The sequence below is a fragment of the Ornithodoros turicata genome, unplaced genomic scaffold, assembly GCF_037126465.1.
Source record: "Ornithodoros turicata isolate Travis unplaced genomic scaffold, ASM3712646v1 Chromosome32, whole genome shotgun sequence".
NCBI classification, from domain to species: Eukaryota; Metazoa; Arthropoda; class Arachnida; order Ixodida; family Argasidae; genus Ornithodoros; species Ornithodoros turicata.
In genome coordinates, this window is record NW_026999357.1 from 1,250,046 (window position 1) to 1,277,804 (window position 27,759).

The window sequence follows — 27,759 nt, forward strand, 5'->3', positions numbered from 1 at the left end:
ATATCAACAGTATCATTATTTCTGATTGTTGTTAATAGTTCATGGTAAAACAGGTCAACTCATAATGCCCCATACTTCGATTTTTATGTCGCTCTTCGCTGGAAAACAGTCCGTCAACCGACCGGCATAGAAGGGTAAAGTTACACGACCAAAGCGCTCAGCGCCAAAGGAAAAAAGTTTATCACTAATCCGCAATATGTAATGTAAAATGCTAACTCTGTTACGTTGCATGAACAAGATTTTCATAATTTGATTTTCCGATTTGCTTACTCATTTTTTTTATGCTGTGCACACACTAGGAATTTCGTAGTTCGCGATGAACACCAGGCAGTTAGCTGTGGATCCTCAGTTTAAATTTGCTTGAATTTTGAACAACGACAACTACTATGGTAAGCTTATTTGGTGAAAGCATTGGCTGCTGTGTACACATTTGGCATTGAAATGTGTAATGAAACAATCTTCGGACTTAAAATAACGGTTTGCCGGACGCGCGGGCAAAATGAACTCGTTATTATATAACTACTACACCAGAATTTCCTATTCGGTGAATACGTAAAACAACGTGCATCAACATGACAGCGGTTACGAATTCCCGACGCCTTTCAAGCACTGAGAACTCCGTGCAGCTGGTGTACACGCAATGCAATAGCCCTTTCGACTTCATTCGTATTACAAATCCCGTCCAACTGGACATTTTGCTTGCGTTTATTCTTCGTATAATCACCCACGGAGCAGTGTGATCCAGATAAACATATGTTGTTGATTTAGAATAATCCAGGCCGTACGAAAATGCCACAAACCATCACCTCGCCTACTGTGAACTTGCATTCCGACCAGTCTTGGGTAGTAACTAAGTTACTTTTAACTTGTAACTGTAACTAGTTACTTTTGGGGTTAACTAGTTACAGTAACTAGTTACATTTCCAGAAAAGTAACCGAACGCGCTCGCAGGTGGCGCGCTGTGTCGAGAGTACGGGGAGTGTCTCGTTCGCGCTGGTTCGTAGCTAAAATTCTGGTCTATACGGACATACACACACACACACACATGCATACATACAGCTTTTTCCATTTTGATGCTCCTAACGCTAACGCATTAAAACATTGTATGACAGTTATAGGTGTGCGCCATAGAGTTAATATAGGAAGGCTCTAGAGAACGTACTTGGCGCGCTGTCAATGGGATTATCCTATCCCCGAGCGTGACCGCCCGGGCGCAGCCATCCGTTGGTCATGGACAGTGTTAGTGGACGAATTTCATCCCCCTAACTACAGGGGAGCTGCTCCGTTTGTTGCCAACCCTGTGCAGTCACGTCGGACGAAACACGGCGGAACGCGCCGACGGAGGCAACGGCGTCCACCGTTGGAAGCGAGGCCAGCCGTGTAATTGCGTTGAGTACGCACGAAGCTTCGGGATACATGCAGAATTGAGTAGTGCTATCGGAATCACAAGGTGAACGTTGCCATATCAAACGTGAATCATATATTATCTATGAGATTACCTGCGACACCGCCAATCCTTTGCTTTCCACCGACACGGATGAAGACGTTTACCGCCTATGACGTATTGAAGTGGTGTTTGTATGCTTTGCGAGCGAGATCAATAAATCGGTAACCATCGTAACGAATGTAGGCATGTATTTCCGAAGGCAACAGAATTCCAAAGATGAATGCACACAGCATGACACACAGTAAACCGCCATTTTCATGCTGCTCTGCAAACCAACGGGAACCGGAAATTGCAAAAACCAAACCACCCGCCATTCCGTGCTCTGGTCTGTCGAGTTTCGTGATATTAAAGTGACGAACGAACGGCAGCACACAAGCAAGTGTTGTAGTGGGAAAATATTCACTGCTTATTTGTTTAACGAATACATATGAGATACGCACACAGTACGCCGAATTTAGATAGCAAGTGATGAATTTAGGCAAACGAGCACGTCAAGTTTAGCGGAATGAAGAAGCCAATGGAAGGCAACGCCTTCCATGACCAACGGATGGCAGCTCCCGTTGTGGTCACACTTTTTTGAGCGAGTCCGACCCCCCTGATGTGCGCCGAGCCGCCACGGTAAACTTGTGCTCGCCGCCATCGTCCGGTCGCTTGAAACGGCGCGCCGCCGCCGCCGGTTCTGCCGACCTGCGAGCAACTGCCGGGGTACAAAGTTTTAACTTTTACGTTCGCATTTTAGAAACAATGGAAGAAGGCGTAAATCTGCCATCATCATGTATTTTTTTTCTTATTTCTGTGGCAATAATAATCCGGCCATTCATTGTATGTAGCAAGCACGTCCATGGTGACCATGACATGATCTTCGACTCTCATATACGTAGTGTTCGCCAATTGTGTGATCAGTGGTGAAGTCGTAAACATTAAGCACAAAAATGGAAGATCAGCGACCAGTGAGTGCTTCCACAAACACTGAGGATAATGGGCGGAGGCAAAATATGTTAATGTGACATCTGCTGTGCGAATTCCTATTGTTGCCAGGTAAACACTTTCTGGAAGGTTTCAGAAATAAATAAGGTAGTGGTACCTTCAAAGATTTATATTCACAAAATAAGGCAGCATGGCAACATTTTCATGAGTGTCACAAAGGAGTGTGTCACAATACAGAGGCGGCGTTTTCGAAAAGTGAAGTATTTTGATAGAATATGATAAGTATTTTAAAGAAATTGAAACACTAAATAATGTATTTACTAAAATACAAGCTTTCGGTCGGAGTCCGTCCTTCATCAATAAAATATACTTCTGGTGTGAAACGTAAAACTTTGTAGCTCGGTAACCTTTAATCACATCTAAATGACCACTCTGTAGGCTCGGCTAAGTGTCATCAAATACCTGCGAAATGACTCGAACAATGGCTTATGCCTGACTCTGACGGGGACGCGGAGAGTATCGGTTTCGCTGTGCAGACTCGTTTACCTTCCAAAACGGTAGGTTACCACAGAAAATGCCATAATGTTTGAGCATATCCAAACTAAATAATGCTCCACTGGTTTTTGCAAGATCTCTGTAAAAATGGAGAAAGCAGGGGGGGGGGGGGAGGAATCGTGCGGTTATGCTTAACCCATGTGTCTTGGCCCAAGAACAGTGTATTCACGGGAATAATACTGCAGCTTCCTATGACAATAAATGCGGAAAAGTTACAGTAGATAACCTATTGTTATACGTAACGAAAAATATGTTCGTACATATGATACGGTCCTGTCCCACGGGCCGAAAACTAGCGGATGAAAAAATATACATGCACAGCACTTCCGCAGGACACTGGGGACAACGGTGAAACACTCAAAACGAAAGAAAAGCGTAAGCATCGTAATTCACAAATGACCGTACGTCACACACACAAAAATAGTCGTTCAATTGTAATACTTATTCTGGTCAACGTATGATGTTAGGTTACCTCGGGTGCTGCCAGGTTGCCGGGCCTACTGGTGTGGTTTCAGTAGAACAAAATTTTTGTGTTCAGTGGGGTAGGTACCCTACTGTTCGAAGGCTGGTACCATTAAAACCGTGAACTATTCTCCTATCAAAAAATTGTTGTTTGGTGGACGTACTTCGTTCCGCCAAGGCAATTATTTAGCAAGACTGAGCTCTTTCCCCGATAATAACACAAAATAGGCAAACTGTTGTACGTGATTGAGGAGCATGCCTTGGAAAGGGGAATTTTTCTCGATCAGTTGACACTTTGCGCGAGAGAGGACCTTCTTTAGAAATTTATGGGTCTGGAAAACACGCACGCACACACTGTCGAATGTGTACGCGTGGACCTGCATGTTTGGCATCGTCCCAACTCGAAAATCAGCCTTGATTCCGATGCTTGTTCTGTGTTCCAAAAAAGCGGTTGTTAAGTTTCTATGATCATCGAGAACACCCCTCTGCTGTTTTTTATTTTGTTTGCCAGAACCCTGTTTACTCGGTCGCCTATTTCTTTCCAGTGCGTTTTGTTTAAAGTCACTTTCATTGATACACTGCTCCGTGAATAGATGCAGATTATCCGTGTATGAATGGACATTGTGACATGCGTCTCCCTTCGGGGACTCGAGAAACATGCCATATGTAGGGGACTCGTTTCCTGCGAGCCCCTTTATGTGTTTGTATACATTTCGTTTTGAGCCACTAATGGGTTTGGGATTTGTAACATTCTTTATTTGTGACAATTATCTAATTCTGGGAAGTATCCTTTGTAATTTGCTCGCTTCAGGATTGGAGCATTTTGGAGACCTTCGGTAACGGACCAATCATGTGGCTGAGAAGTGAGAAATTTACATGTTTGATTTTGTTTGTGCAATATGTGGGCGGCACCCTGATTTTGAACAAAAAGGCCCGTCGCCCATGTGTAGGGGTCTTGTGATCTGATCTTTTTCGGACTTTCTTGTCGGAAGTCGTCTTGCTGTATATAGATGTAAATAAACTTGTTCCGCTGCGACCTGGACTGGCCTGGCTCTCTCTCCGCGGACCGGACTCGCGTCGTCCCACCACCACCCTTCACGACAACTCTCTTCCCAGGAACCCGAGGAAGAAGTTGACTGCGGTTATGTAATAAACGAAATTAAACAGAGAAACACGGTGGTCCTGGGAAAATCGCGCGCAAAAAAAAAAACTCTCCCCGTCATTGACTCCCTGTTTCCTTCTCCCTACCGCTGTGCGCGCAAGCTCTAATTGTGCATTGCCACATGAGGACGTGTCGAATATAATTTCTTGGTTCTCTCACAATCATCTTAAAACCAACAGCGCTAAAACTAAGGTAGTTTCGTTCGCTCGTAAAAACAATGCCACTATTTTTTTGCCACTACTAACTCATGCATTGATGAGATATGCCGTGTGGACATTATTTGTGATCTGTGTGTAACTTTCGACGCCACACTCCATTTCCGCGAACATGTCATGGCAATTAGGTCCTCAGCGCTACGAGTGCTATACTCCGTGGGAAGAAAGAAAATGGAGTATGGGAAACTCCCTTGGGGGTATTCACGACCGTCACACATATGATTTTTTGCTCCCTTGCTAAAGGTGTTCCCTGGACTCCCTTTCCTTAGGGTGTTCCTCAGGCACCCTTCCTGCAGGTGTTCCTTCACTACCGTTTTGCAGAGAACGCTATGCATTCTGTTCTCCTCGTATGAAGAAGAGCTGCGTGCGTGCACGTAGTTCTCTTTTGGCTTTTCATTTTCCTCCGAAGCGGCTCCTTCCGTTCATCTCTATCTGGCTGCTCTGTTTCTTTAAATACCTTATTCTTCTTGCTACTGGCACGTCTTGGGTCACCTCAACTGGCGACCAGAATGGCGACTCCACCTGCAGTAACTGAGTGGTAAGAGTGGCTGTAGAAGATAGCACTCGGAGGTTTTGCAGCTCAGGAGTGTTCGATCCCTCGAACGAAAAGTGGAATATGTACCCAGTATGGTTTGAAGGAGCTGTTCCCGTGGCTAGGTTCACCGAAGACGCGGACAAATGCAGCCTGCTAATAACGTCTCCGACTCAAGAGGTTTCCAAACATTTGTGCAACCTTGTTCTGCCTCACGAAGTTTTGACCACGGCATATTTCAGGGCTGACCAGCAGACTTGCTGGTCATGATACTCCCAAAAACAGTTTGAACGCCTCAAGCTTTTCACGACAAAGCAAGGCGGTACGGAATCAGTAAAGGATTTCGTGCAACGCCTTTCGGCCATCATCGCTCACTGTACATGTGAAACTGAGACGGATGTTCGTGCTTGCTCCTTGCTCACAGCATTCATTGTGAGTCTGCGAGACCAACGCGTTCGTGCCAGATTGGTACTGGAAAAGGGGCTGACGCTGGATAAAGATGTTAACTTGGCTGAGAACGTCAGAACCTAAAACAACAGCGCCTCTGCCCTGCCTTCCGCGAAGCCTTCCGCAACATTGTTTACGCATTTTCTTATTTATCACGATGCCGCTGTGAAACCGCCGCATGTACTCGACAAAGAGCTTACCAGCACAGTCGTTTGTCATTGCCGGACCTCAGGCCTCTAGAAATAATGCCATGTTCCTGTTCGTACTTCCTTAAGCACACATCTTCGGCATCGGATATAGTTTTTTGATTGCACTGCAAGCCTGAAAACGAATAAGACGACATATTTGGGTACTCATAAAGCAATTCAGAGTCCCCCTTTTATAACTTGCCTAGGGAATATCCCCTGTTAGTAGCTTGACTTGTCCCACATAGATATATCAGCGGTAAAAACCGGCGACGGATAAAAGCGCGGATATTTTTTGCTGCTCTGTTTAATTGCCTACCAGCCTTATCCGCAGTGCCACCGAAACGTTAGCAACAACAATAAACAAAAATAACGGAGTAACGAGACAAATAAAATAAGTTCCATGCATGTGTTGACAAACAAAAGTGGATGCTTTTATTTGTTTTGTTTGTTGAGTGCCTCGCGAAAGTATGTGCCGGATAGAAGCGTGGTGCTTGGCAATGTTGCCAAATTCGAAAGCGTGCCAGTGCTGCAGATTGCATCACTTTGCGTGCAACCGTCGGCGGCTTGATTGTGGCTAGAGTCAGGCGGACGCCGCTCTCTGGTTTTCGCGATGGTTTTCGGGGGGATTGTCCATGACTGACAGATTGCTACGGCGTGGCGTTGTCAAAGGCCAATGTCTAGACTGCTGGGCAGTATGAACGCGCAGTTGACATCGTGTAACTCTCACCGAACTCACTCGGGGCATCCGTGCACATTTGGCATCCGCCGATCAGTCATGAAAGTGCCGGTACGCAACAGGTGGGTATTGTATGGCTTTCGAGCACGTTTACCAAATATTAACCATGCAAATATTAACCATGACCGTGCTTCCAGCACAACCATCTCTTGTAGTTTGCTCAGACGAAGAAAACGAAGCTCTGTGCATCTATACTGGTAAATTAACCTTCTGTGGTTGGGTTGTTACGTTATCTTAGACTTCCGTTTAGTTTTTCTCAGTGTAAAACTTTTCCTCCTTTCAGAAGTGTCCTGGCGAAACATGACTCAGATATAAAGGGGCCTTTTCGAGAAACGGGCGCGTAAAATCCCTTTTTTTTCGAAATATTCCAAGCGCTTGCCTGTTTCAGCGGATACCTGTATGAGTGATACATAAAATGAAAGAGGCATTAAAATGTGAAAAAAAAAATCATACCAAGTACAGTAATTGGGGACACCTACAGCCAGCGAAATCATGTATCGAAGTAGGAACAAAATTCCGCTAGAGAGCATATTCGCCACTTTCTATATGACAGAGCGTTCGACCTGCGCGCGTAAATTTGCGCTTGACCTGCTGACATGGATGCATACTAAAGAATTAAAAAAATCGCGTGTGGAATCACCAGCGAATAATGCGGACAGCATTTCTAGTGTAAAGCGGCGGGGCGCAGAATATATTCATTTAATAATCCCCCATTAAAGTATGGTGTTTACAATGAGGATGCAGTATATGGGCTTTCTTTATCATTCACATTTTTGTAATATAACTCCAACTTCAGAACACAAGACATCTTGCATGACAGCGGATGTAACTGCTGAACGACTAATCCTCAATTAACATTAACATCCATTAATTCACTTAATATGTGGTGTGGGAGGTGTCATGTCGCCGTGAAACCCGTTGATAGCACCGGCGCAATAAGAAAATCAGGCTGGGAGCAAACGTGTGCTCACCCGTGCGCATTACGGCCTGCTAAGGAGCTACTTAAGTGATAAGGAGCGCACTGTTGGGGCTCAGTTGGTGGCGGAAGTTTATGTCTCATGCAAGAAAATAAACCTGGTTCGTCGTTCTGTAGTTGTTGTGTGCGTCTTCTTCGGGGTTACGGCGGGTCGTATTCGAAATCACCACGGGTTTGTGGGCCGCGGATCCCACAAAATTGGCGCCCAACACTGGTGTTTTCGACCTGCCGTACCATTCCCCCGGGGATTCCCCGTGCTGATTTGTTCCCGTCAAATAAGCACACCAAGCAGCATGGCAAGATTGGACGTTGAAGCGTGTGGAATGCCCAATTCAATACATCGTTACATCCAGCAACTTCCAGCAGATGATACAATCGACAATCAGCAATCCGAAACAATCAACACTCTCTAGCAATCCCATTGTAACATTCACTAGAACTCGACAACTCAACTTTCCACATACTGGAAGCAGCCGCCACCTTGATTCGCGATGCCGATGCCACTAGGTCGAACTGACTGAGAGCGAGCGTGGCCGTTTGAGCGAAATCACGCGTCCTACAGCTAATGCGCATGCGCGACAGTAGGATCGGACGTTTCATACGCCCCCTCCCCTTAAATGTCTGTAATTACTCAAATGATAGAGGAATTGCGGCAGGTCAAGTAAAAAACACAATGTTTGATAGCAAGGGATGGCTCCTGTAAAGTTAGGTGCTTTCAAGTTAATGCAAGCAATGTGAATTCCTCTGGCGTATGTCCGTCACCGTCAGGAAAGTGTTTCGCTCCTTTGTACTCTCGGAGCGGGTTGGAAATTTTTTTGTTTATAGACCGTTGCGATCCCAATGAAGGCTTCTGAGGGATGTCTGGCACTGGCAATTCCGTGGGTCTGCCCGTGTCCTTCAGCAAGACGGGCGTAGCACCCGTTCTTCGTTTTTGCGGCCATGCAGTGTTGTTGTTTTTTTTGTAAATCTATGGCAACTTGGATCAATGAGATTTGCAGAAATGAAAAATCAAAAAGGGGGAAAGAGAGAAATAGTATCAGTTGTGAATGTTAAACCTTTATTACGGATAAAGCTTTATTATTACACGGACTCCCCGTTGGCGTTATCACAGAAATATTGGTCCAATATAGAGCCTGGTTGCGCTCCCCATATTGGTCCAATATTGGTAATCTTGGCAGCCCATATGGGTCCAGTATTGAACCAATATTTGAGCCGCAGCACTGTTAAGCTCAGCGGCTTTGTGGCGTAGGTCCCAGCCTCCATTTCTCTCTGAGCATATTGAAGCAGCAGTTTCGGGACGAGTTCCTCCCCCTAAACTATGTGATGCGTATGCGCGAAGAGCTTGCAGCCCGAACGCAGCATAGTGATGAGAGCCTTTTGGAAAACGTTCGGGCGATTCAGGAACTGTATGGGGGAACGAACCGTCTCGTAGAGGAAAAAGAGGAGGTGACACGCATTCACGTCTCTACCGGAGCGAACAGCGATAAGAGGCAGGTTACTTCGAACCGTGCTGTCTTTTCTGATAATACAGTGACCTCGGTCCAGCTTGCCGATTGCAAGATGACATCGTGGTGCGCGTTCAGGGCAAAAACGCTGCAGGTTTGGTGGACACCGGAGCAGCTGTTTCCCTGATCGGCGACGCCAATCCACGATTGGTGTCGAGGGCGGAACATCTCGGTACGGACGACCAGAAATCGCCTAAGACTCGCCTGTGATGCGGTTTACCTGCCGGTGGCGCGATACGCCTTACTTCGACGCTCTGTTTACCTCCATGGAGTGGCTGGAGCAATGATCCTGGGGCGCGACTTCATTATCCATAGGGGACTCATTCTGGAACTACATCTCGGAGGATACCAGCATGCCCATGGAGCTGTACCTTCTATCCATTACTGGAGTGGACGACCCCTGGTCCAGGGTGACTGGCCATGGCGAAACCGGGAACCGACTGGCAACAGCGATGAACCAAAACAGCAGGCCGCTGGAGTACCTCGCCTCGCTGGACCATCACTGCACGTTGGTGCATCACGGAACAGAATACCGAAAGCCTATAGTTGCAACTGCTGCCTTGGATGAGGGCCTGTGAGGATTTCCAGCTACCTCGGGGCAACGGGAAATGCTGGAGAAAGCATTGCTACCATCATCATGGATGTTTACTGAAAAACCTGGTTTGACCGATTACTTGGAACACGTCATAGACACCGGCGACGCAAGGCCTTGGAGATGAAATCCTCGGCCGCTTAGCGTTCACAAGCGCAAGTTGCTCGATGCTGCGCTTAACGAGATGATCGAGACGGGTGCTGTGAGAACCCCCGCAGCCCATGGGCCTTTCAGCTGGTACTGGCTCCGAAGAAAGATGGAACCGCAAGGTTGTGCGTATACTACCGTCGGTTGAACGAGGTGAGCCTCTATAGGCTCGATCATGTACACGATGGGATCAGCCCGTGTGTTAACAATCTCGGACTGCAGTCAAAGATTCCTGCAGATACCGATAGTACCTGATGATAGTACCTGATGTCGAAAAGACAGGATTTACCTGTCATAGGGGACTGTTTGAGCTCGTCCGGCTTCCGTTTGGACTGCCAAATTCCCCGGCTAGTTTTCAGCGAATGATGGACGAGGTTCTCGGCGGTGCGAAGTACAACTTCGCTCATGGCCTATATGAATGACGTAGTAATTTTCTCACGTTCATTCCAGGAACACCTTCATCTGAAAGTGGTGCTGGGACGCATGCAAGCCGCTGGGTTGACGGTCAATCCTCGAAAGATGCAGTTGGTCACTAACCCAATCGACCCGCTCAGGTTTACGGTGGAGTCCGGCACGGTAAGGCCGGACGAGGACAAGCTGAAGGCTATCCTAGACTACCCTTGCTCGCAGGATGTTAAGAGCTTGCAGCGCTTCCTTGCTATGAGTGGATTTTATAGACAATTCATACCAAAGTGTTCGGAGATAACTGAGCCATTAACTTGGCTATTGTGGAAAGGTGGGCGCTGGTCATGGGGGCAAGCACAAGATAATGATTTCTCCGCTCTGGCGGAAGCGATAGCGCAGATCACTTGTCAGTATCTCCCAGATCTTAATCGCCCATTTGTAGTGCAGACAGACGCGAGCGATTATGGACTGGGTGCGGTGTTGTTACAACAGCGCGAAGGTGAACTTCGGCCTGTGGCATTTGCAAGCCGCACGCTGACGTCGCCTGAACGAAACTACACCGTGACGGAGAAAAAGAGTCTAGCTATCATGTTCGCACTGAATAAGTTCAACATGTATCCGGATGCTGCGAAATCTACAATCTAGACTGACCATCAGGCACTCGCCTGGCTGAGTAGATTGAAATATCCCGCCCGAAGACTTACTCGTTGGAGTCGGACGTTGCCACGGTACGACCTGTCGGTCGAATATCGGAAGGGGACCTCTAACAAGGTGGCAGATGCGCTGTCTCGTGCACCTCTGCCCATGGAGGACGTCGTTACCACGCACGAGCTCGTAGTCGCGGTTGGACAAGCCGGAACGAACAGAGAGCTGGCGTGGGGACACGTCGTGAGCCGGGAGGACATCATCTGACACAAGTGAGGTAGGCACTTTGCAGAGCCTCACTTAAAGTCAACTTTAAGAAAAGTGACTTTTTCAAACATGCAGGTCAAGTGAGGGTTGAGTTACAAGTTCATGTTACAAGTTACCTTCTTAGGGCGCGTATTTGATGGCTACACAAAGACAACAAAAGCAGAGTCCGTAGCACGGATAACTCAGCTTGCCAAGCCACACAATTTGCACTCGCTTCGTGTTTTCCTCGGTCTGGCTGGACACTTTCGGGGTTTCATCAAAGACTACGCTAGGAAAACAAAGCGTCTGACTCTTCTAACACAGAAACACGTACCTTTTGTAGGGATAGCAGAATGCGAAGCTGCGTACAAGCAGTTGGTTTCTGACATTTCCTCCGATCCAGTCCTTACGCTGCCAAACTTTAAACTTCCCTTACAGGTACATACTGACGCGTCATACTATGGAACTGCTGCTATACTCTATCACCGTAACTGTACCGCATCTACTCACCAACAATTGCATGTCATAGGATAGTACTCCTACACCTTTACTAAAGCTAAACTCAACTATTCTGCGACTGAAAAGGAAACACTTGCAATCCTTGTGGCCTTGAAGTACTTTCAACCTTAACTGGATGGGAGAAGGTTTCACCTTGTCACAGATAGTGATTCCCTTACGCATCTACTTCAGACAGCACGATCGAAAAACCGGATAGAGAGGTGGATATTAGAGCTCCAGCATTATGACTGTGAAGTCATACATCGTCCTGGATGACTTCTCCAGAATAGGGACGCGCTCTCAGGGCTATCGCACAACCACAATGTTGACCATCTCACAGTCTTCAACACATCGCAAGACTTGAGCTTCAAAGACGGCAAGTACTTGGTTCCACCGTCGCTACACGCCACGATTATTTCGCTTTATCACGACACTCCCCATTGTGGCGACGGATTCTCCCGTACATATGCAAAAATTAAGCAGCGCTTTACTTGGCATGGAATGATGGCATATGTAACCTAATACGTCCGATCTTGTCATATATGTCAACTCGCAAAAGCGAAATTTTAGCCACAACCCGATGTAATTACACTCTTCAGTGCCCTTCGAAGTCGTCCACATTGATTTTGCATAGATCCAGAAGAAGTCAGAGAGTACTGAAGAAAACTAAGGGAGGGATCGCACGTTAGGGAAGAATGCGTTTCTTGCAACCGCTGGCAAATCAGTTTGTTTTGAAACGTCGGGGAGCGAGGACGAGTCTGCTCGGTCTTTGAAGAAACTCGTTCGACGCTTTCAAGATTGGAGTCATTTAAGGTCCGTATTATACCTATGAGGTCGCATAGTCGGTATTCGTCCGCACGACGCATTTTCGTACATCTTCGCTCTGATTCTCAATGGTCCTGATCACCCGCAGGCTGGACACAACGAGTGATTGACGGAGACAACGAACTTTGCGCTTCATACACGAACGTTGATGCGTGAATTAGAGAAGCCTATATTGCACATTACACCTGGATTACACAGGCAAGTAGGCATGTTTTCCAGGTAAGCTATTTCGGTTGTTTGATTTTTTTACGTTGTATTTTCTCCTAGGTTACGTCCAGGCGATGTCGTAAATGGGTGAGTCAATCATCTTCTGTGGTTGGTGTTAGTTTCTGCGGAAGAAACTGAAGTTTGGGAAGAACAGCAATCCAAAGGTGTGAAAAAGATAAAGAAGCGTGACCACAGATAATAGTGAAGGAGAGATGCAGTGGTCAGCGTTCATCCATATACGTTGTGCCCCGTGTGTTCGGCGTTTGTGCATCATGAGTCATGACAATGCACGCTCGAGATGGACAAGCATCACCCCGGAAATTGATGTAATTTTCGAATATCGATCGAACCAACAGATGGACCAACAGATTGTTCAAAGGTATTTCTTTGTGATATTTATCGTACAGCGTAGATTTCTGGGGCTGTTAACATAGCGAAGAAGGGGGAACCTCCCCGACGGGTAGGCCTAGATCGCTGCGCGCTATCCGTTTCATGTACCGCATGCGATGGCGCATCTACCTCTTAAATTTAAAAGGTACATTAAAAAAAAATGTACCTCTTGGCCAAGCGGTACTTAACCGTTACATATGCGTTACCTGGTTTAGGGTGTAAGACTCATTTCCACGGAATTTCGGCAAATTTATTTCGGTAATTGCCATAGCATTACGAGTGGTATTAACTGCTATACTGAGTAAACGTAACCACGGGGAACCAATTTACGCAAATAAAACATTACGTTGCCTCGGGAAATTTCGAAGATCAATTCAAGAAATTAAGTTTCAATCAGTTGAAATGAAGTAAAAATGTTACCAATTTACGGCAAAAGTCATTGGCAGAAAAAAAATCCCTTGACCGCATGTCCCTCCAGGGCCGACGTTTTTACTGTTAATTTCTGTCATGCTTGGTGGACCACACTGTATATATTTCTACACATTGTGTCTTCTCTAACGTGTCCAGGAGTTCTATTCAAGAAACGAGTGCTACTTTTCGGCTACTTGACTAAGAAACTACTAGAGAAGCAGTACCTGTCTCTTACTCACGTAGCAGAAAGGCACCATTTGCGTCTTTTATCGCTCGCTCTAAATATAATTTCTGGACACGTTAGAGCAAACACCCTGTATATAAGCACTATGGAAAATTTATATTAAGTCTACGTTACGGCGGAAGCTCCGCCATCTACTGTACAAGTGGAAAATGACAGCTGGTCGTATTAAGTGGCCTCATGGGGCTTCCAAGAGTTAAGGGAAGCCCAAGGCCAGTAAGGTGCTGGTAAAGTACCGCAGTAAAGTACTGGCTTCGCACTGGGCTTTCGGTGGTGAGTCGCTGACACGGCGGGAGGACATCGCGTGTCACTTGACCTTTCGGCGCCACTCGCTCAAACGTCACATGCCTGCGTATGGCTGACGACCACCCAATAAGCCCGAAACAGCTGTGCAGTGCTGCTATGGCTACGTTGAGCATTTCTAAACTCTAATGTACTTGGGACCTTTTGAACTCCGCCGTCGCTCGTACCCCTTTCCTTCGGCATATATAAGACAACTTCCTTGTTCGAAATTCGGTTGAAGCACTCGATTTTTTTTTTTTTTTTTTTTGTTCGCGAAGTATTGTGTTGATGTGAACTGACACCAGTCCTGTATTAGAGCGAACCCAAAAATGTGGACGTCTTTATCACGGATGTCACGAAGACGCTACGGAGGACAAATTACGCATCCAGCAGTCCTGCTACTGCGGTACTCACACTTCGAGGTCGATGGGTCACATGCAGCCAATATTCGCTTGCTCCACATTTCTTCGGAACTTGCGAGAATCCAAGCATCGCATCCTTTTTCTACGAGTCGAAGGGGAACGCAGTCCTTGCCGTAAAGCAACATACTGGAAGAGATTGTCGAAACACGAATTCAATTATTTACTTGTGGTTGTAGCGCGATCAAGTCATAGACGGGGGGGGGGGCAATATATACACGATACGCACACAACACAACTGCAACGTGTTTCACCAATGAACGTAAATGCAAAGATACGTAAATCCCCAGTGCATAAGTCACGCACTGCAGATCGGTACGGTCAAAAGTATACAAAATATACCAACCAAATTCGTTATACGGGCGTGATTTAACATTAACATTTATCGCTGTTGGAAGAATGACAAGAGGCCTGGCAAGGGACCTCGCGATGAGCTCTGTTTTAGAGCCTTGATGTGTATCGCGCGAGAGCCGCCTTGGTCCGTTCAATTCAATTCAAATTCACCTATCTCATCTACGTTGCATCACGTTACAAAAATAATTATGCCTCTTCCTAAAGACGAAGAACAGGCGCAACGCAGGTATTGTTCAAAGATTCAGGTAGTCCGGCAGAACTACCCACGCAAAACACCCCTCATGCAGAACATCATGCCAGACACCCCTCAGAAGCCTTCGTTGAGATAGCAATACGTGGACTTGCATGCACATGCATGTCTTCGTTCCGCATTTGGGGGATGAAAATAGGCGATGGGACATTTTTTTTACCAGGTTCAGAACTGATTAGAAGGGTACTATGCTGCATAAAAGCGCATGTGTGAACGCTACGGCATAGTTTGTATGAAAATGCATGAATATAGTGCATTCTTTCAATAATCCGATATCGTCACCTGCCAGAGCACCAGCTTATCCAGGAACTTGCTCTGTTGCACCGTTGTCGTCGAATAATTTGTTTTCGTCTTTATCCCCTTAATATTCTTGTTACTGCAGTATATTTGTTGCTTCAATCGTACAGTCCCTACTGTCCAGTTTGCGAAATTGGTTCAGCTTTAAAGTGGCTCGAAGCACACAGACTAACACATACGCGAGACGTGCCTGGATAACGAGGGTGTTCAAATTCTTGTTATATCCCAGAAATCTCGTAATATCTCGTTATATTCTCAGAAATATGACCGGGACAAAACGAAAGAAAAGAAACCTCTTCCACTGCGGCCACTTTACTTCGCCTCTTCATTTATCGGCAGTGTTGTGCCCGTTACACGAAAAACGAAATCCCGATCTCGTTACACGCACCTAAAAGTTGCGCTACCGTTACCTGTAAAAAGTAACGCGATACTTCATATGTACTTTTGAGGAAAGAAACAAACAGTATCGTTGATGGCGTACTTCAAACGTCTTAAAATAATACATAATAAAATAAAATAATATCTCAAACCAAAATAATAAATCGACGTCCAATGGGTGTTACACGTAGGTCGCCTGAAGGCTAAAATTTGGAAAACAGTTTTTTACAGATTTACTAAAGCCTACTCGATATCCTGCATATACTTTCCTCTACCTCTAAAGCAAATAAAGCACGAAGCGAGTCTACCGATAAAAGGTTCAACAGCTTTGTCACAAAAAGAACTCAGATTGCCCGGAACGAGAAGCTAGTAAACATATATTGTGCATTTTCAAATTGGACGTTGACTTCCTTGACGCACAGATAAAGCTTTCCCACCAAGGCGCATAGTAGACATCTAAACATCACGTCTACTGTTTTGGTTGGATGGTTGGTAGCAGGCCATGGTCCCTCCATTGCAGCGTACAAGAAATGGCAACGGTCAAGCACCTAAGCGTACGTGGTGCAATGTCATGTGGAATGTCATGACTGTCTGACTGTCATGTGAATGTCAGCGAGGACGGTTCCAGAATGCAGTAGGAGTGACGTCAGTTTGAAGAAAACTCCCACAATACAACAAATCTTCAAGAAGGTTAATCCCACATAGGGAACACGTGGATGACAGTCTCTTTGCAAGATAACGGCCTATGTGCCCTCCTTTCGGCTATTTGCCCGGTCTTCGCAGAATGAGTTGTGATATCGGGCAGCTTGTTCGAAGGCAGGCACAGTGGAGGCTTAATGATAGGTCGAACATGAGAGAAATGATCGCTTGATGATTGCCGCTTGCGTTGATCCCGTCGTATGAATGTGTGTATGAGTGAGCACAAACGTAAGAGTGAAAGGAGGATGAGTGAGAGAGTGTGGCTGGTTTGTCCCTGCAGATGACGCTCCCCGAAAGTCGGTGGGGAGGCGTGTTAGCTTCGCTCAATTGGTAGAGCCCTGGACCGGTAATTCAGAAGATGTGGGTTCAAGTCCTACAGCAGACTAACCTTTTCAGCGACTTTCATCTTTCATCGATAGGTCGAAAACGAGTTGTCGCGAACCCCACCTCGGAAAGTAGCGGCAGCGCTCAAAGATTGCGCCACCGCAAATTTGTAACGGTTTTTCTTTAGTTACCAGTTTAAAAAAGTAGCGCGATCTCTACTCCGCTACCGAAAAAAGTAACAGATACGGTACCCGCCGCTACTAGTAACGGCGCTACGTACAACACTGTTTATCGGTACCAAGACGGGTGGTGTTCACCCTTCAGCGGTACAGCTTGGGAAAGAATTGTGCGAACACAGCGGTGTCGCGTTCGTTCATTCGAGCAACACCGTATATAGCAGCAAACAGGAACATACACATGCTGGCTGCCGTGCCGGGGAATTTGCGTCCTGGGCAGTATGTATGTCGACATACGTCTCACAGCGTCCGAAGAGAACCCAGCAAACACCCCAATGACCTTATTCTCGTCAAACTGTGCGACCTCGATTACTTTGTCTTTGCCAGTCATTTGTTGTTACGTGAAGAAGGCGCGACCGTCAAGGGGTGATGACCAATGGCAGACGAGACCTCAGGCAGCACCACCAGCACCGGTATTCAAACCCGGTCTCGGCGTGACCTAGACAGCACGTTAACCACACGGCCACGCGAGCTGCCCTCTTTGCAAGCAGCACAACATCTTGGCCCAAATATTGGACCAACATTGATTCACCCTTGATTCAACTTTGAGCCAACATTGCCAATATTGGTCCAATATTTGACTCTCCAATGTTGTGCTGCTTGGGTTGTGGGGCTAAAATGCAAAGGAAACCGTGCGCAAACCCGCATCCTGTTATTGCAACCCTCTCTCGCTCTCCCACCGTTCCCATGCAGTTTTGCCCTGTGCCATTTCACAGTCGCTTTGTGTGCTGCTACGCGAATCAAGCGATTAGCACTAGAGCTCTGCACATAACAGCTTGCCTTCGAAAGCGCCCTCCGTATGATAATGGTGCTTCGGAGCCCTTATTTCACTAGGAGGTAACACTTACCAACATCTGGTCGTATCGGGAACCAAATCTGTGGGTTTTCCGGTAGTGAGACCATGTTCTTGTCTGTACCTCGCATCGCACTCAGCGTCGGCCTCAGAAAATCTCTCAACCATATCTTCTCTTTTGCACTCTGGTGCAATGGAGCGAAATATTATATCGAGATGCATTCGTATACGCTTCGAAATAAAAGGCAGTGCTTTGCATTTGCGTAAAAAATAGTATTTTTGCCCATTGAGTCGTTGCGCACACTCGATACAGCGCTGGGAACGAAATGCTTTTGATTGAGTAAGGTTCGTTTTCCCCTTTATACTTCGCAAAAGAAGCAAGTTCACTGCATCGCCCTCTACTACATTTCGAACAAACACGGGATGAGCGGTAAGTGGATTAGCTGCAAATCATCATATTCGCGGTGGAAGCGATATGCCTACCTATATACCTTAAACATCTTCATTAGGCTTTTCGCGTTGCCTGTTCGTGGTTCCATGCCAAATTTTGTGATCCAAGTATGACGTATAAAAAGCCAGGAATCGTGCGAATATACCGTAAGCATACGTAGTGCGGGCATGCCGACACTTTGGCTCTAAGTGACCTTAACAGGAAGTGAATAAAATGGCGAGCGACACCTGTGTTTCTCAACGAGGCGCATGACGGCCTTCTGTAGTTGCGTCTGGCGCGGTTCATGTAAAGCTCCAGTCAAACTTAATAGTAACACAGGAGAAAATTCGGTCCCAGTTCCCAGCGCGATAACAGTCACCCTTGGGACACTGGGCGAATATTGAGTGATGAAAATCCTTGCGTTAAACTAACGAATAATTCTGTTCAATTAAGATTTCCTCATTACCCCAAGGGTAGCTGTAATCGCGATCGGGAACGAGACCACATTTTTTCCAGTGCTATCATTAAGTGTCATACCTCATGCTGTCAAGATTGGGTTAAAATGTTGCCAATAAAATCTACTTCGAGGCATCAGAATGGCAGTTACTATGTTGTTTTTGATGGTTGGCAAATTCGTAAAACGAAACGAATTTGGAGCTAATAGGCAATTTTAGCAGACCATTGGTAAGGTTATAGTGTATATCGGAACCCAACACAGTCGCGTGTGACTCAGAATCTTATCAACTGGTTGGTCCTCATGATGGACACCTCATGATGTAATATTTCCTTTCCTTGACTGGCGGATCGTCACGACGGAAATCAGTGGTCGCAATAGGGCAACAACGTGGGAGAGAGCACACTCGACTAATCCGCCTTCTGTACTTTGGCTTGACATGATTCCTTTCTGTCTCACGTTGGTTGGCACTTTTCGTCCCTTTTCCTACTCTTTTGCTTACCAGTCACGTTTATATCGTGTGAGTTGCTTCGTGAAAATGAAACTTAGGCTGCTTTGAGTCGCGTGTGCCCTGGTTGCGCCCTGTCTCAAACGTTTTACGTCGCGCAGAGAACAAAATTACTGTGGCCTCTTCGCTAGGTCCTGTCTGCTTGTTACAGTACGTCGCTTTCCATAATCTCGCTTACCTGTACAGTTCCACTTGGATGCTCCACATTCGGTCCGTATATTCTCGAGAAAAATCTCAAGAAAATCTGGATCACTGCATCCGTGTTCTTTTAGATATCCCAGAACGCAATCCCTGCTGTATTCCATTACACTGGAAAAGGTAGCATGTAAATATTACATAAATCAGAGATTATTCTTAACATACTGAGGGCTAATAAATTGTCACGTCGCGGTTGATTGCATCTCATAGAGTAGACAGCAATGTGCGCGCTTCGCAGGAGAGAAAAACAGTTTCTCTCTCTCTTTGTCTCTCGTTCTCTTTTTTCTTTCTTTTTTTTTGCATTGAAGCCGCTGGCTACATCAAACGTAAATCGTCATACTTCAGCGGGACCAGACAACATCACTTACGACGCACAGGGAAACCTTGACGTCTGGGCACGCCGAGCGCTCCTTCATGTTTAGAACACATCTTTGTAACAGGGAGCCCTACCAACTACATGGAAGGAGGCGTTGTTTGTTGTTCCTGAAATCAGGCAAAACCCCAAATGCCCTGTCCCCAAATGCCCTGCCCAGTGAGCCCGACAAGCTGTGTGGTTAAAATTACGGAGAGAATTGTTTTGCGTCATCTCGACTGGTGGCTCGAAAAGCAAGGTGAATTCCCTCACGAAATGGCAGGCTTTCGTCGCCACCGCATTTCCACGGATGCAGTGCTCGACGTCCTCTCAACAGTCCGGACGACCAAGACTTGTCATAGAACCGCCTGGAGCAAGAAGTCATCGCTCGGACGGGGAACCCGGAACAACTGGTGTCGAGAGGCCCGAAACGGACTTCAGACTGTGCAACCTCTCAACAAGCAGCTCGACAGCGTCCATCAACACTGTGCCGTCACAGATTGTGCCCCAAAGACAACGTCCAATTGTGGTGAGCCGGCAGCCTGTGCACAGATCTCTTGTGTTAAGATTAAATTGTGTGCCCATTATTTACTGGTGTTGGCCTCGTTTCTTCCACAAACTACCCCAAAGGTACCCCTATCTCATGTGCTGTCGTTCCTACCGGGAGTGGTCATCACAATGTGATGTTCCCAGGAAGCGAGGTTCCTAGAATCACTAAATGGGCTCCCCAGATGTGCCCATCGAGCAGGCCAGTCGTATATTACTACTAGCATCTTCTTTGGGTGTGTATGAGCACCCCAGGAGTGACAGCGGCCGTTTAAATGAATGGACAGCACGACATTCTTTGAACGCCCCCACCCAGAGCCAAGTCAACTGTTGACGAACCAACGGCTAGCACGAAGATATAGTGCGGAGAAAGCTCTCTTTTTAGCAATTTCCCTGTTTTCCCGACGTTTCCCAAAGCAGGGAACAGCCGTGGCCTGCAGAGGCTAGCTGGGCACGTAAACTGAAGCGACAGATGGGAAGAGGGAAGGCGATCACGACTTCACACGAAACCGCCGATTCCAGGAAGCCGTTTCATTACTTTGCCGGCTTTTCCCTAAGCGAGGGATGCGAGTGGGAATGGCGACTGGAGAGTCCATAAAGGGGGAGCAGCTCCATAACCAGGGAGAAGGAGAAGTCAGGGCGGACGACCAAGACTCGTCACAGAACCGCCTGAAGCAAGAAGTCATCGCTCGGACGGGGAACCCGGAACAACTGGTGTCGCAAGGCCCGAAACGGACTTCAGACTGTGCAACCTCTCAAGAAGCAGCTCGACAGCGTCCATCAACACTGTGCCGTCACAGATTGTGCCCCAAGGACAACGTCCAATTGTGGTGAGCCGGCAGCCTGTGTACAGATTTCTTGTGTTAGATTAAATTGTGTGCCCATTATTTACTGGTGTTGGCCTCGTTTCTTCCACAAACTACCCCAAAGGTACCCCTATCTCGTGTGCTGTCGTTCCTACCGGGAGCGGTCATCACACTGACATAATTTTTCCTATAAGCTAAATGTACTGCGAGAGCTGTGTTAAAGGAAATACCTCAAGGTTAGCATCCTAGCAGACGTTTCGTGCAAGCGGGCCAGGACCTTCAGCAAAAAATATTCTGAGAACGAACTGCATTGACACTCAGTGACTTTTTCGAGTTATTAGTTGAATTCTGTTTATGTATTTCTTGCATGAAGCTTTTGAAGCTCTTTGGCTGCTGTCAGTTTTGTCCTCATCCACGTGGTTCACACATAGGGGGCAGAAATTAAGGGTCAGATGGAAGATACACTTTGCTTTTCATTATCCTTCTCTACTGAACTGGTGCACAGCACTCGTGCTGTCTCATCTGCGGAATGACATCATCACCCTTGCTGTCTACAAGTCAGGTAGAGAAGGATTCCAAAGCATGCCTTGTGGCTGCTCCTTAAGCAGTGTTCACACCGACCAACAGGCCAACTTAGAGGCGGTGCCATCTACGTATACTAGGCAGCTCCGCAGACAAACAATCTCGCATCATCTTATTTCACCAAGAGAACAACATTCTCTTAAGGAATGCCAACAAGGATGCTTCTGTGGCTTTGACCTAACAACTATTGTTTTTCACAGACACCTGCACAATTTGTAACCAATGCAATCTAATTATAGTGAAAAAATGGCTAGGAAGCAAGCGAGCTGGTGAAGATGATGCATAATGTAAAACCCCGAGACTAGGGAACACGAAAGGACAGACTTCGTGTTCCCTAGTCTGGGGTTTTACATTATGCTAATAATAGTATTATGGCACTATAACACAAATAAAATTGTGGTGCGTGCCACCACCATTGGAAGTGAGGGCAAGTCATGTGACAATGCTCCTCTCGCTGATTTGCCAATGCACAACCAATTTCTGAAGGTTTCGTTCGGTGACAGATTCCCTCCAATTTGAGTCGGTCATGAATGTGCAGTTGGTGCAGAAAGTTGGCCTGTGTGAATGCTGTCTTATCGTTTGTTACCTTTGTTTGTGTGACAGACAAATGAACATGCGATAGATACATCAAGTGAGCTGAGTAAGTTAGCTTTGGACACTTCTCTGTACAAAAAATGTGTAAAATGAAACCAACTGATAACTTGAAAAAATCACCCGTTGCCAACATAGTCTAGTTTTTAAATATTTGTCACTGAAGGTTCAGAGTTCCAATACGTAAAACAGACGTTCCAAAAGTGTCCCAAGTAAAATTTAAATGTTTAAAGAAATGAGCCATTGTCTGCACAGTCCATGGCACCGCACTCTCAAGTTTACGAAGATCTAATCTGCACTAATGCAACCCAGCCTAAGACATACAGAATTAATTTGCCAGTTTCGATTGGTTTTCAATGGTCTTCACTTTTGCACTAAAATACAGATAGCATGTTTGTGTTCCTGCCTCCAGTGTACGTCTAAGCCTTGGCATTACACACTCTACAGCAATACATAGCGTGACACAGCGTATTGACAGTTCAGTACAGTGGATCAATTCTACGCACCTTGTTTACTCACAGCATATGAATTATTAGTGGAGTCTCCTAAATGACAACTGTTTTGACGCAAGAGACTCATTTGATGTGCTTCGAATGTGGTTCGAGGAACATACTAAATCAGACAGGGAAAGGACGACATTGACATTAACAGTGTGACAGGACATACTGTTCCTTGTGTGACAGTTTCCGAACGTTCAAATTCATTAACAGTTGTTGCCCTCTTGCTTTATATGGCGTAACACATTCTCCGAATGTCTGTCTGGTTTTAACTATAACTTCGTAACGTTCCGTCTCATCTACAGTCCAAGGGGTAGTCAAACTTGACCCACCCTTGCTTGTAATCCAAACACGTAGTAAAGAACTTCAAAATTACGTGCGTGTTCCAACCTAACCTTGTTCTTCAGCACATTTCACCACCCTCCGCCCTGCCCTGTGGGCGATGCGTACAAACTTACAAATAGCCGCCGTCGGCGTCTGTACAGCAAACGCATCGGGTTTTCGGGGTTTTCTGCCGCCGCTGCCGCCGCTCTTCTGTATCGGCCAGGGTTTCGAAATACGCGGACGGTGCCCACAAGATGATTATCTCTTGGAAATATCGTAGGCCCCGTCATGAGGCATTCCCCACCAGCTCCGGTGGCGCAGCGGTAACGCGTGCGCTCGGAGACTGGGAGGTCCGCGGTTCGAATCCGCGGGCCGGCTGTGCCGTCTGGGGTTTTTCCTGGGTTTCCCTCAGATGTGTAATAGGCCAGTTCAATGTGCACAGTTCCCCTGAAGTCGGCCCATGGACGCAGCTATCCTCCCCCCGAGCGGATTCCGCTCGGTCTTCCACTTCACCCTTTCCTCTCCTCCTCTCCACCACCTTTCCCTTCCCGAGAAACATGCCGCCTAATCAGGCAGGCAGACCTCCCGGGTTCCTCCCAACGACACTCCTCCTCCTCCTCCTCCTCGAGGCATTCCACTTATACTTCCTTAGAGGTAGATTGGATTTTCTATCCTTCTACATTTGGACATCAGGATTGTGTTCTGCGATGCTTTTAAGTTGAGTTAAGTTGGATTTTCTTCGGTTTTTTCATGTCTGTGCTGCAACTGTATTGTCATCTAGCAGATGAGTTGCCTACGGAGGTAGTGCTGCAAATCAGCGCAAACTGCGTCTGTTGCAACTAGTTCGATGTCTATTGTACCCCGTTTAAGCGTTTTTCGGGTTATGAAGTCCAGAGTGGACTGAATGAATGATCGTGTCCGTAAACAGCAGTTTTACACTGGAAGAAGCCTAGTGAACTTATTCTGCATCTCCGTGAATGTAACAATTGTAAACCCCTTCTCTCTAAAACTAGTGTTTTGTACAAAGAAAATACCACTTGGCAGACAATCCTCGGGGAAACTACAGCGACGACCATACCTCTAATTACGTAAGCAATCCCTCTGTTCTTCGTCTTCCCCGCTTCGGAAGTTTATGAATCTATAGGGTTTTGTCATGTATTGAACTTTACTGTGTATGAGAACTTTTTTGTGTCAGTGTGTTTCTGTCTCGTCCCTGTCTCGGGTGTGGTACCTCTCATTATTCTGCCTCGGGAAGTGCAAGGACCGAAAGCTCAGTCACAGTCAAGCTTCCCATTGTCTCCGGTGTTTCTCAGTTACTCGTCCATTCAATCACGTAGTATAGTGCAACGCACGAGAAATACATGAGGAATATTTCCTGTAGCCAGGGGTAGAACTGGATGAACACAGTTTTCATCCACATTCATTACCATGCTGTCGCAGCGCGACTTGAACGGCCGCTTGGACGCGGAAAAGCGCTTACCAGCAATGTTCTTTGTGCATCTCTTCCCGGCTCAGATCTCTAGGTTGTAGGTCTGCACGACGTTTCGGGCCTGTTGGTTCGTGTGCTTCTTTATATCTTTGCTCGCAAATGAGCCTGGCGTCTGATAAGGTTTTATCATTGCACTGTGGTGGAGGGACGCCTGAAAACGAAAGATGTGGTATAAGCAGAGCGCCCCAACAAACATGCGTCAAGGATTTAGAAGAGATTGTACTCCATAGGATTGTACTCTGTCCCAAATGTCAGTGGCCCTCTCCGTCTTCCTTTAACTCTCCTCATCGGATATTCGAAATTTATTTGAGAATCCCTCAAAAACGTTTAGTAGTAGCTTTCGCCAATCTCAGACCAATAGGAGAATATTTCTTGTCAGAAGAAAACGCTGCGTTCAACGTCCGTCTCGCACCTCCCCCTCCAATATTGTCCTGTTTTCGTCCTTTTAATCTCAACCAGGTGTACATTAGTCCTCAATCTTTCTACTTCAGATGTAGAGCATATTGGTACGCGACCTGTATATACAAGGTGTCTTTTTTCTATGCGATACAGATTTTTCATTAAAAACTATAAGGGCTATAGACATGCTGTTTTCACTTCTATCATCTTTGGGCCAGCGGACGTTCTTGGCCAAATGTTGCTCGACCGGCAAATGATTAATTACCTAAAAATCGTTAATTAACTTTCTAATTATAAGAGATTCGAAGTTATCCCAATGAGAACATATGTTCCTTTCGGTTGCCTGATATCGAGGCAGTTTTCAGAACAAAAATTCGTTAGGTGGATCGTCCGCAAAAAAATCGTGAAGGAACACCATATTTTTCTTTATTTTGTTCATGGCGCACCTTCGGAGACCCGTCTTTCTTTCACCCCCAATGCGAGAGGGGGAAAGAGCACACTGCCGCCTCTTGCGTCCTGGAAAAAGATTAACAGAAAATGCAGCCCAAGATAAGGGCAGTTGCGACAGCGTCGCCCTATACATGTGTTTTTGTTTTGTTTCCGCAAGTTAAAACTCTTCTTCGACACACGGGGCGGCACTGTGGCGGCATCTTCGACGCATGAGGCTCCTTCACCATCTCACATTCGGAGTGAAGGAAAGACGCGTCTCGGAAGATGCGCAATAAAGAAAATTAAGAAAAATGCTGTTCCTTCACGATTTTTTGCGGACGATCTACCGGACGGATTTTTGTTCCGAAAACGGCTACGATATCAGGTCACCGAAAGGAACAGGTGTTCTCATTGGGGCAACTTTGTAGTTTTTATAATTAAAAATTTAATTAACGATTTTAGGTAATTAGTGATTTGACGGTTGAGCAACATATGGCTAAGAACGTCCGCCGCCCCAGAGATGATAGAAGTGAAAACAGCATGTCTATAGCCCTTATAGTTTTTTGATGAAAAATCTGTATCGCCTAAAAAAAGACACCCTGTATTGTCCGCTGGCGGGACAACGCAACCTAAAAGTGCAAATACCGAAGACGGCAATACAAACAACATAGACAGGCAGCGAATCGAACTTCTTCCATCCGACGACCTTAGAGTAACCCTGGGACGATTGTTTTCTGAGGTGCTGTGGGGTTCTGGGCAGTTCCGGGCTCCGAGGCCGAGTGAAGTGAGCTGTTGAACTAATGTGTTGCTCGTCGGTGAACTTGTTCGTTCAGTTCACTCGAATGAACCGTTCAATTAGAAGGGTTAATTCAAGAACGACACATCAGTGCGCCCAAACACCCCCCCCCCCCAAATGTCAGTGACACCCCCTTTTTCACCTGTGTACCCCCAACAGGATTGTCCTAGCAATTTCTGCTTTAGACACATGTGAGTAATGATATGTTAAGCTCTAATGACGTAACTATAATACTAACCCCCCCCCCATTTTTTTCAACACCCCTCCGTGCTTGGTATTCCGGATAAACCACTGCTCGCAATTGAGCCACCGGCGGCCGGTAAAATCACAAAGTTTTCGGAACCATCCCTTCTGTAATACTCACACTTCGGTTTGGACGATGGACAGGTTGTTTTCATTCTAGTCTCTATCGCCGTACCAGAATGTAGAACAGTGTCGGGGTGGCACCCTTTTTCTTCTAGGAGTTTCGGAACGCAATACTTGTTGTATTTTAACATACTGGAAAAGATAGCATTTACACAGCCCTTAAATGACAGAGACCTTCTGATGGGCAACGTAGCCTGACATAGCCTTCGATCGGGTGTATTTAAGGTGACCTACGACAGATGAAGCAACAAACAAGATTATCGGGGTTTCCGTCTAGGGATGCTACATTTACATTAGAGTGGTTTTCTGTTCGCTTATTGTGACCTTCCATTAGCGTGGCCTTCACTTCCTGCGATGGGTAATACTTTTTGTTTCCTTTTGATGGCACCGCTCTAAGACCATGGCCTGAACATGAAACAGCGCTTACCAGCAGAGTAGTTCCACATCCCCACTTGGTTCAAGTGGGTCACTAGGCTTTCGAGTATCGACGCCGTGTTCCTGGTTATATGTTTTGTAGCAATCAGTGTTCGCGTCGGATATTGTTGGGGCGTCGCACTTTGCTTCAAGAAGGCCTGAAAACGAACAATATGATATGCGAACACACAGGATACAAAGCAGACCTCGGCCTAGATCTACAGTGGAAAGGTGTAATTGCTAATATTGTCATCATTCATCAAAGCCGTATCGATTGTCTTCATCGAATCTCAGAGCAAAAGGTTTATTCCTCGTCTGAAGTTTGGTTGAACCAGTCGATCTCTTTTTTTTTTTTCATGAAGTGGACTGACACCAGTCATGTACTACACTGATTCTAAAATGTGGATATCTTCATCACCGACGTCACGGAGACTCTATGAAGGACAGATTATGCGTCTAGCAGTCTTGTAGCCCGGTTGTACTCACAGTTCCAGTCTGATGGTTCACATGCAGCCTCTATTAGCTTGCCCCACATCTTTTTTAAAGGCGCAATATTCCACTGATCGCATCCTTTTTCTGAGAGCCGTAAGGGAATGCAAGCCTTGCCGTAAATCAGCATACTGGAAGAGATGTATACAAACGAATTGTATTGTTTACCGTTATTTACTTTTGGGCTGTAGCGCCACGAAGCCGTATACGTTGTGAGTAAGAAGTAGTCAATACTTCGAATGAATGTAAACGCAAAGACACGTAAATCCCCAGTGAATAAGTCATACAGTGCGCATCG

At 46.3% G+C, this 27,759-nt stretch overlaps 1 protein-coding gene across 1 annotated transcript; it reads right to left on the bottom strand.

Annotated features, from left to right (window-relative positions):
• Nucleotides 1-2,013: 2,013 nt before the first annotated feature.
• Nucleotides 2,014-27,621, bottom strand: LOC135373804 (uncharacterized). Its single transcript, XM_064606871.1, has 9 exons — nucleotides 27,459-27,621; nucleotides 26,986-27,130; nucleotides 26,557-26,690; nucleotides 24,560-24,719; nucleotides 19,362-19,492; nucleotides 17,847-17,976; nucleotides 14,456-14,589; nucleotides 5,948-6,068; nucleotides 2,014-2,134 (listed from the first exon to the last, which is right to left on the bottom strand). Exons 1-9 carry the CDS (start codon nucleotides 27,589-27,591, stop codon nucleotides 2,014-2,016), a joined length of 1,209 nt encoding a protein of 402 aa, XP_064462941.1. The 5' UTR covers nucleotides 27,592-27,621.
• Between the last annotated feature and the right edge of the window lie 138 nt (nucleotides 27,622-27,759).